This window comes from Rhamphochromis sp. 'chilingali' (assembly GCF_963969265.1).
Source record: "Rhamphochromis sp. 'chilingali' genome assembly, chromosome: 11".
NCBI lineage: Eukaryota > Metazoa > Chordata > Actinopteri > Cichliformes > Cichlidae > Rhamphochromis > Rhamphochromis sp. 'chilingali'.
The window spans coordinates 37,665,003-37,679,273 of NC_137938.1; the positions used below are offsets into that span (position 1 = coordinate 37,665,003).

At 44.1% G+C, this 14,271-nt stretch overlaps 2 protein-coding genes across 4 annotated transcripts; both read left to right on the forward strand.

Annotated features, from left to right (window-relative positions):
* The first annotated feature begins 215 nt into the window (after nucleotides 1–215).
* LOC308405956 (membrane-spanning 4-domains subfamily A member 4A-like) lies at nucleotides 216–5,774 on the forward strand. 2 transcript variants are annotated; one of them, XM_080896771.1, is made up of 7 exons: nucleotides 216–291; nucleotides 1,315–1,557; nucleotides 2,037–2,138; nucleotides 2,229–2,285; nucleotides 2,612–2,797; nucleotides 2,929–3,051; nucleotides 5,259–5,773. In XM_080896771.1, the coding sequence occupies exons 2-7, from the start codon at nucleotides 1,354–1,356 to the stop codon at nucleotides 5,304–5,306; spliced, it is 720 nt and encodes a 239-aa protein (XP_080752897.1). In that variant the 5' UTR covers nucleotides 216–291; nucleotides 1,315–1,353; the 3' UTR covers nucleotides 5,307–5,773. The 2 variants fall into 2 exon arrangements, with proteins under 2 accessions (XP_080752897.1, XP_080752898.1); XM_080896772.1 differs by having other exon boundaries at nucleotides 262–324; nucleotides 5,259–5,774.
* Nucleotides 5,775–6,739: 965 nt separating this feature from the next.
* nudt17 (nudix (nucleoside diphosphate linked moiety X)-type motif 17) lies at nucleotides 6,740–11,927 on the forward strand. Of its 2 annotated transcripts, none has more exons than XM_080896989.1 (9): nucleotides 6,740–6,879; nucleotides 9,148–9,260; nucleotides 9,345–9,461; nucleotides 9,580–9,763; nucleotides 9,895–9,920; nucleotides 10,048–10,140; nucleotides 10,252–10,350; nucleotides 10,629–10,762; nucleotides 11,131–11,927. In XM_080896989.1, exons 2-9 carry the CDS (start codon nucleotides 9,186–9,188, stop codon nucleotides 11,294–11,296), a joined length of 894 nt encoding a protein of 297 aa, XP_080753115.1. In that variant the 5' UTR covers nucleotides 6,740–6,879; nucleotides 9,148–9,185; the 3' UTR covers nucleotides 11,297–11,927. The 2 variants fall into 2 exon arrangements, with proteins under 2 accessions (XP_080753115.1, XP_080753116.1); XM_080896990.1 differs by having other exon boundaries at nucleotides 6,817–6,879; nucleotides 9,125–9,260.
* Nucleotides 11,928–14,271: the final 2,344 nt, after the last annotated feature.

The window sequence follows — 14,271 nt, forward strand, 5'->3', positions numbered from 1 at the left end:
GAAGACTGAATCTTCTGAAATCATTCCTTCTAATGTTTTTCAACAAGGTCAGAAAGAAAATCCAAAGAAACAGCTCAGTTTATTTATGTTATTGTATTTGAAGCAATATTTCATCGTTTAATTAAATTGGACTGGAACTTTATCACATTATGGTCTTTCCGACAAGTGTTTGGTAAATCAGAATTCCGAGTTTACAGTTTGCTCCTGAAGGCAGCCTAACTTGATCCTGAACAGAAGCAACAGCAGCTGTTGTTCAGGTCAGAGAACTTCCGCGTGTCCACCTGATTGCAGGTAATGCTCAGGAGTAATCCTCAGCGTGGTCAGGTAATCCGTGCGTGTTTGCAGATGTTTCAGAGAGCAGCTCAGCCTCGAGATGATTGTTAGTCGATGTTTTTGATCTAATGCGCAGATATATTTCCGGTTAGTTTATCGAGATTTGTTCGCGCGATTCTTATCTTAAAAATAAATAAATAAATAAAACAAAGAAAAACGTTGAAAAGCTCTCGTGTAGAGATAACTGCGATTTCAAAAGTCTGATATTTAGCGTCGAACTAAAAAACAAACAGCCGTTTTATTTTCCGGTAACCGCACTTCCTTATCACGCAGTGAGAAACTCCGAACCAGAATCCGCGTTAAATTCGGGGACTTTTGTTTAACAAAAGATTTTATAGCAACGTTTGAAAGTTTGATGAGTGACCAGTGGATACATGTTATCATCTTAAAATGTCAAACAAAGAGGAAGAAGCGCGCTGAGCAGCAGCCATAAGCTCATATTTCATTTGATTATTAGTTTGCTATCATTCCCGTGTTGACTGTAATACTGGTGATAATGTAAGACGCGCGTCCTTACACGTGTTGTCTTTGCTCTTCAGCTCCTCAGTCGCCCTTCAGCTGCTTCAGCTGAATCATTAAAGCGAGACTTCCAGTCAATCAATTAAAACAGGTTATTAATGATTTCAAAGTCTTTCGGGTTTTCGTAAATACCTCTTTTCACCGACATCAACTTTAAAGCAGGAAGTTAACTTTCTCTGTGTTTGTTATCGATATTTGATACCAGCATCATAAACCTGAAAACTGTGTTTTTGGTGGCCCCCATTTGGCCACCCCTGAATGTGGAGCTCTTTTAGATTCTTAAAATGTCATAAAGGCAAAATTCAGAGAATTATTGCTAAACCAGAATCATTTTCTCCTGTAAGTCTGTCTGAAGAACATCTGGAAGCTAAAGTCGATCAGCTGCTGCAAATTCCCTTCTCCTCCCTAATACTCAAACATTGTTGGCCCCTCCCTCATTGTTTGCACTTGTGGTTTTTCCAGAATTTTCCCTCTGAGCTTCTGTGACCTCTGACCTTTATCATGGCATCCACATCTATCACCACCATCGGGGGAGTGATGGTCGTGACTCAGGTCATTCCCAAGGATGACTGCTCCATCCAGCTCCAGAATGCCAGCAGCTCCACTGCACCGGCCCCTCCCCCTGTGAAAAAGACCACACCCATCCCAGTCAAGATGGACGACATAACCGTCGCCTTCATGCGGGGACAGCCGCACGCTCTCGGGGTGAGCGTCTGGACTCTGACCATCATATTCATCGCAACAAAGCACAGACACAAACACGTTTTCACAGTCAGAGCGACTTACACGTCATGATGATGTCATCACCTCTGACCAACCAGAATAAACTTTCCTGACAGTTTTTAGCTGTTCTTCAGTTTCAGAGTAATAGGAGGCTCACTAAGTCATGTGATCAGAATGGCTTATGGTAAATCTACGTAATTCAGTTAAATAAAGCTTTGGCTTTATTTAACTTTAAATCGTTAAAGGTAGGTTGAGCTAAAGGATCAGATTTTATTGTAATAATAAAGGTTTAATGAAGCTGCCAGAAGGCGCCTGTGACCTGTGACACCACAGGCTGCTCTCAGCCTGCACACAGGTCATCTTTGATGCTGTTTTTCAGTTTGGTGGTGTTTTAACAAGAACTTTAAAATCTGCATTATTTTTCATCTTTGCTCATGTTGCGTCTCCGTCTGTGTCCTCAGGTCGTTCAGATCATGATCGGGCTGCTGTGCATCCTGTTCAGTCTGACCGCCATCTCCTCGTGGGCCATGATCGCCTACTCTCCATTCGCCCTCGGCGCCGCTGTACGTACACACGAACATGATTAATAATCTTCAGGTAAAGCCTCACAGGGGTCATGTGTCGTCTAACCACGCCTCTCTGCTGTCGTGCAGTTTGTCGTCTCCGGCTCGGTGGCCGTGGCGGCAGGGAGACGCACTTCCATCTCACTGGTGAGTTTTAGAGAAACCAGAAAGAGGATGTGTGAGTGACAGGTCAGCAAACTCAGACCTGCTGATTACAGCTGAATGACAAACTAATGAAATACCAAAGCTGCAGCTCCTCCTTCTTGGACCGTCTGTTAGTGCCGTGACCTCACAGCAGCCATATTGTTGGTCAGATGATGTCATTAAAAATGGTCCATTTCAGGGACGGTTAGCTGCAGCGGTGTGATTCCTCTGGAGCTTCGGTTAAAGTCACAGACTGTGTATCAAAGATGGATGAAGCCATTGTAGTTTGTTAGCCGCTGTTAGTTTAGCCATATCTGGTGTTTGTGCAGGTTTGGGGGTCCCTGGTGTCCAACGTGATAAGCGTCCTGATTGGCCTGGCCGGTGTGGCCTACACCTGTTGGCTGCTGGCCGAATGCCCCCCCTCCGATCGCTTCTGTGACCGACAGAGCTTCATCGAGTTCAAGGACGTAGAAGGCCTGAGGAGGAAATGCAGCCAAAATGTTTATATGCTGAATGTAAGTTTATCTCTGTCTGGTCTTCAAGGCCGGACTCTCGGTGCACCTCAGATCTGGTCCCGGGGTCTTCCCTGAGCACAGGAGCAGGTTGTTCTTTGTGTGTATTTCCTGTTTCATATTTCCTGTTTCAGGTGGTTCTTTACGGGCTGCTCGGCCTCTTCCTGGTTCTCCTCGTCCTGCAGACCTGCGTCACCATCGTCGTCTGTGTTTTCTCTGGCAAAGCCATCAGGCTCCGCACACCTTCTTCTCTCAGCGTAAGACTCCTCCTACCAATAATATTAACTCCGCCTCTCAAGAAATGCTGATGTGTTCAGTCGCAAGAGAGAAAAAAAGAAAATTAGCAAAATAATAATAAGACCTGCTGAAATACATTTTTAATATCAGCTTTTCTTGCATAAAAAGATTTGATGAATCCGAAAAATATTTTCAGTCTTTGTAAACTGGGATTATAATTTATTTCCTCCTGCTTTAAATATATTTTTTCTTATCCCGTCTTCCTTCTCTCACCCCAACCAATCACAGCAGATGGCCCCGCCCCTCCCTGAGCCTGGTTCTGCTGGAGGTTTCTTCCTGTTAAAAGGGAGTTTTTCCTTCCCAATGTCGCCAAAGTGCAGCTTATAGGGGGTCACATGATTGTTGGGTTTTTCTCTGTATCTATGAAGCGCCTTGAGGCGACTTTTGTTGTGATTTGGCGCTATATAAATAAAATTGAATTGAATTATCAATTCCTCCCACCATCCAAAGATATGCAGCTTGTGGGGATAGGTTAATTGGATAATCCAAATTGCCACTAAGTTTGAATGTGCGAGTGAATGTGAGTGCGAATGGTTGTCTGTCCTTGTGTGTTGGCCCTGCGACAGACTGGCGACCTGTCCAGGGTGTACCCCGCCTCTTGCCCTATGACAGCTGGGATAGGCTCCAGCGCCCCCTGCGACCCTGAAAAGGATAAGCGGAAGTGAATGGATGGATGGATGGATGAATTATCAGATAGCCAGAGATAAAACTGAAGTGCAGAGCGCTTTCACCACCCAGAAAACTTTATACAGATTACTGACACGCTGACGTGCTGGACTGTCAGGAAATGATTTATATATAGAATAAGTTTCACTTTGGTCCTTTCAGCTCCCGTCTCAAACAGACCCGACTTTTATGTCGTGTGTCCGAGCCTGAAGGCATCGCCGCAGGTTCATTTCCTAAAATGAAATTCAAGTTGAAAGATTTCTATTTTGACGCAGTAGAAGAAATCGCGTGCACTTCACAGACGCTGATGTGCACGCGGTCAGAACGCGAAATTCAGCAAGTGATTAAAAAATATCAAGAGCATCAAAATTGATCTCATGGTGCACAAGAAGACTGAAGGGCCGATGTTAGTGGTGCAACGGATCACGGTTGATTTAAGCAGCCCTTTGCTGCCCAATCCGACCGGGTTAAAGCTGTTACAAAAGCTGTTGGGGGTGTTTAGCTGAAGCCGTATTCTGTTGTGCAAAACAAGGGGTTTAAACTAGTCAACGTGTTAGTTAATGCATTGACGCCGTGCAGCCCCATGCACGGGCGATCCGCGGTAACTAGTTAACGGAGATTTGCCGCATTAATGCAGTTATGGCATTAACGTCATTTTAACTAGATTTATGCTGACAGCACTAGTTTAAACTATGATGAGCGTGCTTGAGCCACGCTATGATATCCCGTCGCGCATCCGCTTCAGTGAGAAGATCCTTCCAAGCATGCATGAGCAGGAAAAGTTTAAAGTTATGGCTGAGCTGTCCCAGGCATCTTCTGTTGCCCTAACTACAAATGGGTGGAGCTCCAGGGCAACGGAAAGCTACGTGACCGCTCATTATATCAGAGCGGGTGGTAGATACAAAGCCCTGCACTGCCCTATACTGCATCTTAATTTGTTTTTATATAATTGCGCGGAATGAGTCTTGAGTTGAATGTTTTTTTTAATAGGCAAAAAATACTTAAATAAGTAAATGGCGAGTTAAATTTTTGGCTTCTTTTTTTTTCTTCTGCTGATCCGAAAATTGATCCGATCCGTGACGAAGAAAAAACGCGATCTGATCCGAACCGTGAGACTTTTGATCCGTTGCACCACTAGCCGACAAATTGAAATGTTTCGGTTTGATGTCTGATCACCAAAAATGTGTAACTACGCCTCCTGCAGTGACGGAGGAATGGAACGGTCCATTATTCACACCTAAAGGATTCAAAACCTGAAATATTCAGCTTATTAACTCATTGAATCCCTTTAACTGAAAATGATCTGTGATTGGTTAATGAGGCTTTTGCAGGTTTAAGAGAGAGAAATAAAATCATGAAAACATAAAATATCAAAAATTATAGTCAAACATTTACAAGGGAAAAAAAACTTTATTCTCAGGTATGAAGCATTTTAAATGTTTGTTTTTGAGAACATTTCCAGAACAGCCGATGTTGATGTCGTCTGACCTTTGACCCGCAGGCGGAGTCTGATGATCGCAGAGGTCTGCTGCCGCCCTACTCGCCCTGAGAGGAGGAATCATCTGAGAGCACTTCAGATGCTGCAGGAGTCTGACTCCGTCTGTCTTTTCTTGCTTTTTTTTACTGAGGTGTCACTGGCAACTGTTGCACAGCATTCTGGGTAATTTAGGGGGAAATCTGCCATGTTAGTGTAATCAAACCGTAATCATCATTATTACTGACAGTCATTTCAAATCACACTCTTGTATTGTAACGTTAACACTACAATAAATTGTTTTTATGCAATTATAATGCAACAGAGCTGCATTATAGTTGCACTTTTTAAAGGGAGGCTGGAAACCCAGTCAAAGTCATGTTTGAATGTGAGGCAGCTGAGCCTCCACAGCCTCCCAGTCTCTGATTTCTCTGCATCATCTAAGAATTAAACACCTGTCACTCACAGTATTTGCACTGAATACATTTTCTGTCTTTCAAACTGCAAAAAACCTTCAGAATGTCAGTAACAGGATTAATTGTCTCCAGCTGTTTTAGAGCCAAATAACAAGAAGAGAAATGGACTGATTCTTATAAAGTGTTCTACTCTGCCGGAGTACTCAAAGCGCTCTATACAACATGCCACATTCACCCAGTCACACCCATCCTCACAAGCACTGACTCTAAACTGAGTGCTATCTAACAACATTCACACACACAGTCAAACTTCAATGGATGCATCAGAGAGCAACTTGGGATTAGCATCTTGCCCAAGGATACCTGGAGGTATCGAACCTCAACCTTCCGATCAGTAGGTGACCAGCTCTACCTCCTGAGTTAAAGCCACCCCGAAAAAAATGCTCTCAATAAAAAAGTTTCCCCGATATACCTTTTCCATTTTCTGACAAAAGTTTCAATGACAGGATTTCATAAACAACGAAGGTATACTCATAGTGTGTTAAAAGCCAGGGCATAAAAATGTGTCTTTAGTAGTGATTTAAAGTGATCACGTGTTTGTGCCGATCTAATATTTCAGGGGAGACTATTCCAAAGTCTGGGACGTGCCACAAAAGGCTCCATCGCATTTGAGATTAGTCCGTGGGATGGACAGCATTAATTTTGAGCTACACCTCAGGGTTTTTCCTGGAACAGAAACAGAAAGGAGCTCAGACAGGTAGGAAGGGGCTCGGGCGTTAAAAACAAAAAGTCAAAGTGTAAATTGGATCCTGTAGGAGACGAGAAGCCAGTGCAGAGAAGCTAAAACTGGGGTTATACGTAGGGCTGGGTATCATCACTGATTTCTAGAATCGATTCGATCCGATTATCAAAACCCACCCCTAGTTATATGCTCTCTGTTTGGTACCAGTTAGCAGGCGAGCAGCTGCTAACTATTATAATTTATTTAATCTGGCGCACACAACATTTTACTTCAATTACAAAAAAATCCCCAAAACATTAAGTTTCTGTATAATACCATGATGGGGGAAATTAATGGTTCAGGATTTTTCCATAAACAATAAAAAATACGAAGATTGAATCAGTTCGACCAAAACGAAGAAGGAAGGCTTTTATTTTGAAGTATGGAAGCGGAAGTTGGATCCGACTGAAACGACCTGCAGGAGTTAGCGAGCGCCTTCTTCTCCTTTTCAGTAGGTTTCTGCTTCTTCTGCTGTGTTTCTGAGCGAGCCTGTGTATCGGGGTTAACCCGTAATCCCTTCACTAACACATGTGCAGGTTAATGTGTAGGAAGTTGTTTTTTCCAGAGCGTTTTACTTCCGCTAAACGAGGGTGTTAGCTAAAGTTAGTTAGCTTTGTGCACAGTTTGAGCCCAAAGTCCCAGCTGTTGACAGCTGTTCTGCTAACAGGCGGTCTGTATTTGTCTGGTTTAAACAGCTGGACTCGGCACTAAAGTTATGAAAATGAGCTGCTTAATGAACACTTGGTTGTTTGAATGAATATAATCAATAATATAACGTGTTTTCTTTTGAAATGGCTCCTGCTTTTTCCCAGCGCTATGTTTTTATTCGCAAAGTACTTTTATACGTCCTTTAATAACGAACGTAAAACTGACTGAAGTTAAACATGTCTCATTCAAGAGAGACCAGGCCAAGAGGGCCGCACAAATGACAACAAATATAACATTAACCGTTTCAATAAAGGTGTTTGAGTGGCTAAAAAAGACCGGATCTACAGTAAATCAGAATCACGAAGACACCTACAAAACAAGTAATATCTTTATTTTATATAAAACACTCTCAGAAGTTATCAATATCACATATTTAAAATACACTAAAAACACACAGAACCGTCACAAATCCCTTCTTAGCACAACACCGCGATCTCGCTGCCCTTTTAAATATTTCTCTTTCTCCCTTTTCACACTTGTGCTGAGTGTGAGTCATTCCAGCATTTCTAGGCCCTGACATAGAGAAGCAATGTTGCTGTGCTGTGTGATAGTTTGGAAACATGACACTGATCCAACACCTCGAGGTCCTGCAGAAGCTTCCTGCAGGATCACCGAGGCTCTCAGGATCTGTAGATCTTCACAGTCTGATGCTTTCGTGTTTTGATGATTTACTTTTGCCACTACATTAAAAAAGTAAAAGGAGTCCTGAATATGTTCTGACCAGCCACGTCTCCCACATAGTGATATGATCCTTCCAGTTTAATTAAAATGCACTTTCTCCAGTGAAAGATCAGCAGATCAAATATCCTGGGGATCGGTGCAGTTAGTTATTGATGCGTCCATCAGGATGTGGATGCTTAACTGAGTCACAGAAACAATAATGAACCAAAAACAGTTTTAGCGGAGCTGCAATGTGTTTTTGTGTGGATACATTCTGTACTGATGGTATTATAAGAGATCAAAAATGCTGAAAACTTAATGAATTTAAAAAACTCTAAATTTCGTCCCATTTTATGCACTTCGTATTCTAGTATTTGGAGTATAGAGGTGAAATTGAGCAAAGATCAGCTGATTGTGAGGCGTCAGGTGTTGTTTTTGGATTTATTACATGTTTACAGTCATTTTAGCTTAAACTCTGTGTGTTATGTATTAAAATCAGTGATGGGATTAACGGCGTTACAAGTAACGGAGTTACTTTTTCAGTAACGAGTAATCTAACTAATTACTATTCCTATCGTTACAATGCCGTTACAGTTACTAACAAGAAAACGCGGTCCGTGACTATTTTTCAACCAACAGACGGTTGAAGCTGTGTTCAGTTTACAGCAGCTTATATCAGCTGCAGGAAGTAGCTGTAAGTAATCTGGGCGCTGCAGCTTTAGGCAGCTGCGCTCCCGCGGACGGTGATCACGAGCAAAGAGGGGAAGTTTTAGGAGTGACGTGTTGTCTTGTGTAGTTACTGTTGTGGATAGTTCTGTGTTGTGTGTCAGAACAATGAGGCGGCTGCTGTCTCCAGGTAGAAACAGGAGTGACACACCTGCTGCTGTCAGACCTGCAGGTATCAGGCTGTGATGTTTGCAAAACTTGTGCATATAATTTTAAAACTGTCAGTTTATGTTTGCATTTGAAGTTGTGAAATATGATTCATTAAACATGTTTGTGGTTGTTACAGTAAAAATATCACTTTTTCTACTCGGGTTTTATGTTTTTTGTCTGATTTGAGATCAGTTGTGTTACAGTTTGTCAAAATGAAAACATGACTGTAGATTCAGACACGTGAGGCTGTGCTGATGAGACCAAACAAGGCAAAGGAAACAGCTTTTAAAGGTGAAATGTGGAGGAACGCAATAGTTACTTTTCAAGTAACTAATTAACTCAGTTACTAACTCAGTTACTTTTTTGAAGAAGTAACTAGTAACTATAATTAATTACTTTTTCAAAGTAACTTGCCCAACACTGATTAAAAGGGAGTGGACTGTCCTTTCAAGGCGTGTTGTGGTCACGTGTTCAGCTCCTGCAGACGGACGTGGTCGGGGTCGAGGGGTCGCCATGGATAAAGTGAGGAGGATCCTGGTGTGTGTGTGCAAAGAGCGAGCGGCTCCACGGCGAGCTCAGTTTGTTCAGGTTGGTGCAGATGTCGTCTCACACCATCTTTAGAGCAACAGAGGGGGCGCTGTTCTCATCTTTCTTCTTCTTGATGTGTGTCAGAGTGTAACGGGTCACTTCACTGACAGCGGCGAGGATGAGGTGGAGGTGAGCTGCACGCTGGAGAAAAATCAGTTCATTCTTTACAAAGGAGACAGAGGGCGAGGGGTCCCGCTGAAGGTCAGACACGCTGAGCATTCGCTCCTCTGCATCCGCACTCAGTTCAATTTAATTCGGTTGTATTTATACGGCAAGTTTCACAACAACAGCTCAGGGTTTCCTGCTGTTTCTCTCTCAGAGGCCTGCTTTCTGTCCCATCAAACACCTGTCAGCCACGGACGCAGCTGCAATCCCATTGGACATCCAACAGCGTGGAGTGGATGTGGGTGTGGCTATCCTCCTGCAGACAGCCAATCAGAGAGTGTTGCTGACACGGCGGGCAAAGGAGCTTCGCATATTTCCCAACGTCTGGGTTCCTCCAGGTTCAGCACACAGATCTGTGTTTGCACACATTATTAAACACACACACACACACACACACACACACACACACACTCGTTGTTACGGGTTTTCTTGTTTTGTAACGCTCTTCATGTATTGTGTTGATATTTAGGAGGTCACGTGGAGCTAGATGAGACGGTACATGTTTCCTTTGCTTCCCAGCATCATTTTACGTGTCGTTTAGTCAGTGTGACGACTTCTACAACAAGGCAAACGAGGTTAACACAAAGTAACTGTGTGAACTTTATTCCTGTAACGTGTGAAGCTGCTGGGTGCAGGTCTGAGAGAGCTGCACGAGGAAACTGGACTCAAACTGGAGCCGGAGCAGGTGTCTCCAACAGTGCTGGGCCTGTGGGAGGTGAGACGGTGACCCGAGTGTCTTTTAATCACTGCCTGCTGCTCTTATTTACGTCGTACGCTGTGAGGTTATATATGTCACAGCCCTCTGTGTGTTCTGTCTGACCATCAGTCGGCGTTTCCTCCCATGCTGTCCAGAGGACTTCCTCAGAGACACCACGTAGTCGTCTACATGCTGCTGCACTCGTCTCTCACTCACCTGCAGTTACAGGTAACAGCTACGGGGGCTCGGGCTGCCTCCCCTCTCATGGTGGATGTGATTTTGGATCATTTTGGCACCTAATGAATGATTTGACATGATCTTTTGTCTACTTGATGTTGGATGATGATAAAATGGACCCAGCAGGCACAACTCGGCTGTTACTTTAATGTTTTTGTGACGTTGCCCCTCTGTCTCTAACATTTGTCTCGTTGTGAATGATCCCCTCTGCTGTTATTTTAAAGTGAGCCGGCCTCTTGTGTGATTCCTCTCGTTGTCTGCACCCGCAGCCCTCTCTCAGGCCTTCGCCTGCTGAGGTCAGCGCGTGTCTGTGGGCGGACAGCCGGCTGGTCAGAGCCATCGTGTCTGCTGTGGACGGAGACGACGCCAGCGTTCAGCTGGACGACCTGCCGAGCAGCATCAGGTATCACGGGTTTAGATGCAGAGCTGGACGCCACGAAGCTTCCAGCTCACAGAGTTTGTGCTGATGTCAATACCTGAGATGTGCTTGTGAGTCCATTAGAGCTCAGCTGCTTGTGTTATGAAGCACAGCTTGTTTTGTAGTTGTTTTCTACAGGAACAGAGAGGATGCTGTGCATCCTGTAAATTGTGTTCTTGCCTGTTATGTATGTGAGGCTTTGTGTGGCGTCCTGGCCTGACAGCTCAGAGACAAAAAAAGCATGCTGCCCTCACAAAACCTGCAGACACTGACATCAATGCAGCACAAACTGCGAGCTGGATGTGTCACGGCACGGGCATGTGCTTCTTCTCTGAGCCCTTCTGTGTCTCCAGCGTGTCGCAGGTCTCTGCAGACGGAGCTCTGACCGAGTCTTCGATGCCTCTGGCGGTCTTCACCAGTCGCGCTCCAGCCAGCGGTCCCGACGTGGAGCGGGTCAGCACCGGGACCAAGTTCGCCCTGGAGCTGTGGCTGAGGAGCCTCGATGTCCCTGACCTGTGACCCCGACCCCCTGTAAAAGCCCACCCTGCAGACATCAAGAAGGACGCACAGGGATGAGAAAAATGGTGCCGCTGTGGATCCCACTGCTGTTCTTCACTGAAACACTGCAAGTCATGTGTGTTTTACTTCAGGCCAGCAGGGGGCGGTGCAGGCCAGTACACAGGTGGCTGTTTAACACAGGAGAGGAGGGGGTCACACAGGTGGCTGTTTAATCAGCTCATCTTTCAGTCTCATGTAAAAACAGTAAAACATATTAATGTACAAACTTTTATCAGGTGTCACTCTGAAGGTGCTCGTGTTCGCAGCGTCACATTTCTGTATAAATAATATAATAAAGCCGTATTTTTGGTTGTGGCGTCTCCTCAGAGACGTCCGAGAAGACGAGTTTTCCAAAATCCTGTTTCGGAGTACGACGTCCTGGACTTATTATCTGGAACGATCATGTCATTCAAATGAAAATCTGTTTCCTTTTCACATAAATTCGATTTTTAGTATTTAAATAGAAGTTTGCACTGCACAGCATACCTCATCACGGGCAGAGGAAGCTCGTGGACTGTGGAAACGTAAAAACTGGATGTTTGCTTAGTTTGTTTTTTGACACTGCAATAAATATTCTGTCCTGAACTCTTCTGGTTATATTTATTTCTTGTTTTAATATTTAGCTTTTCAGAGCCGGCCTCTCTGCTCTTTCACTCACTGTCAGTCCTCGTGCCTGAGCAGTTACAGACCAGTGTTTTGTCTTTGTTAAACCACACTGACCTCATTCAAGGATAAAACAGGAGCCAACGCATGGAAACCAGTGTTGTGACAACTAAGCAAAGAACAGAGTCGGAGAATATCTGATCTGAAATTATTGACACGTAAAATTCTATATTTCCAGTCAGATTGAACGTAGACGTTTTAACTGAACGATTTACATTTATATACTATTTTAATTTGTGACTATATCAGTAAAGTTTGGGGGAAATCGAAGAGTTAAAACTGCGTCCCTCCAACCATCTTCTGCAGTTAATTTCTGTTTCTAAGGCAGACGTGCAGACTTTCAGCTCTTTTTCATGAATCATATCTTCTTCCTGTCGCACAGGATGGAAACCTGACAGCCTCTCTGTTTGGGTTTCTGTTGTTTCCATCAGCTTCAAAGCAAAACAAGCAGGTAGACAATATGAAGGAGGAACCCGAATAAGACTGAGGGAGTACAACAGACTAAAGAGACTGCAGAGAGAATGAGGCCCAGGTGAACACGATCAAGACAGTGACAAGAGCTGACTTCCTGTTTCAAAAAGAAGCCCCACCTGCTCTCCAAACCTTCTGTTTGTGAGGGGCAGCCAATCAGAAGGAAGTTGGTTTATAAGGAGACCTCAAGTTCACATGGAAGGTGAACTGAGATCAACTCAAGTCCTGCTGTTGGATGATAATTTTTTTTTTTTAAACTGAATCTTGCATATTTATTCTAGTAGAGCCCAAGACGTTAAGTAAAGAGGTGAGAATCAAGTAAAGCTGCTTTAAAATGCTTTTATGAATCTTGAGAATAAGTGACTTCCTGTGTGCGCTGTGAACACGCGGCGCTGTACAGGTGTACTAAGCACGATGTTTGTGACCTGGCTCAGTTTCAGACAACCAGCTGTGGTTGCGGTGGTTGGCCACACCTTTAACCAACGAAACCAGGAATGGCATCAGTTTGGATCAGAAGTGTTATCACTTCCCTCCCAGGGTGGAGCCTTTCCATCCACAGTGCCTGAGGTGCACCACCCTCCCACTCTGTGTTTCACTACTTTCATATGTTTTGCAGGAGACGCCGCTGTCACACATGACTCTGTGACTCCGCAGCCCTGTCTAACCTGGACCGGTCTCACTGGGATTCAATAGTCCTGACCTACATTTTGTTTTTAAAAAGCTCCAGAGTAAAATTTCACACTGCTGCCAAGAAAGAGCTGCGCCTGAGCCAGATTTGGGGACACCCACGTGTGATTTCAAGCCGGGCTACAGACCAACTTATGTTTATATCTTTTCCTTAAAGTGTCCCAGTGCGCAGTACAGGTGCATCGCTTATTCATGCAGTAATAAGAGCAACTACCGGCCTCTGTGTGGTGTTGTAATGGAGACAATGGCATGACAGCACGATCTCAAACAAATGGCAACCTGTGATACTCCCAGCTCCTGTCCCACAGGAGAACAGCAGGGATGGTGGGTGTGGAAAGTCATGGAGAAAGTTCAATTCTGATCAGACACAGAAGCAGAGCCGAGAGGAGGCCGGAGAGAGTAAGACCGCACACAGCGTCGCTCAGCATGTGTCGAATCTCATTAGTCTGCTTAAATAATGACCTTGAATCCAACAGGGAAGTCTGAAAAACTGTTACAAAGCCCAGCTTCATAGGAGGAATAAACCCGAAGTGTTCCAGGTTCATTCCATGTAAAATCAATCAAACTTGGGTAAACTTTGAGGAGACATCGTGTGGCCTCGGTGGCTGCTTAATCAAGTTGTGTCATATTTGATGGCTCCTGGTCATAAATCCCTCGATTTTCCTCTTTTAACAAAGCTCACAGCTGTGCAACAGCAACATTGATGGTCACGTGTTCAATAAGAGTTTGTCTGAGGATGAACTGATTTCTGAGCAGCACTGAACACACCATAAGAAAGTTTGGTTATAAGTCAGAAGCTGAACCAGTCTAGACCTGGATGAGCCGTCACTGTGAAACTGTTCAAAGTGTGAAGGTGACATTTTTCATGGCTTCAGTAAATATACTAAAGTTACTGTAGAAAAAACATCAGCTGATTCTGGCGGTCAGGTGACAGGACAACACGACAGGATGTTCCTGGCAGAATATTTTGTATTTTACAAGAAGTTATTTTTAGCACTTAAATCCACCGAAATCATTTCGATTCATAGTTTTTTATTGTTTTCCATTTTGAATAAAGCATCATTGTTCCATACGCCAGAGAGCATCAAGTTCAACAGTGCGAGGCGTTCAGGTGC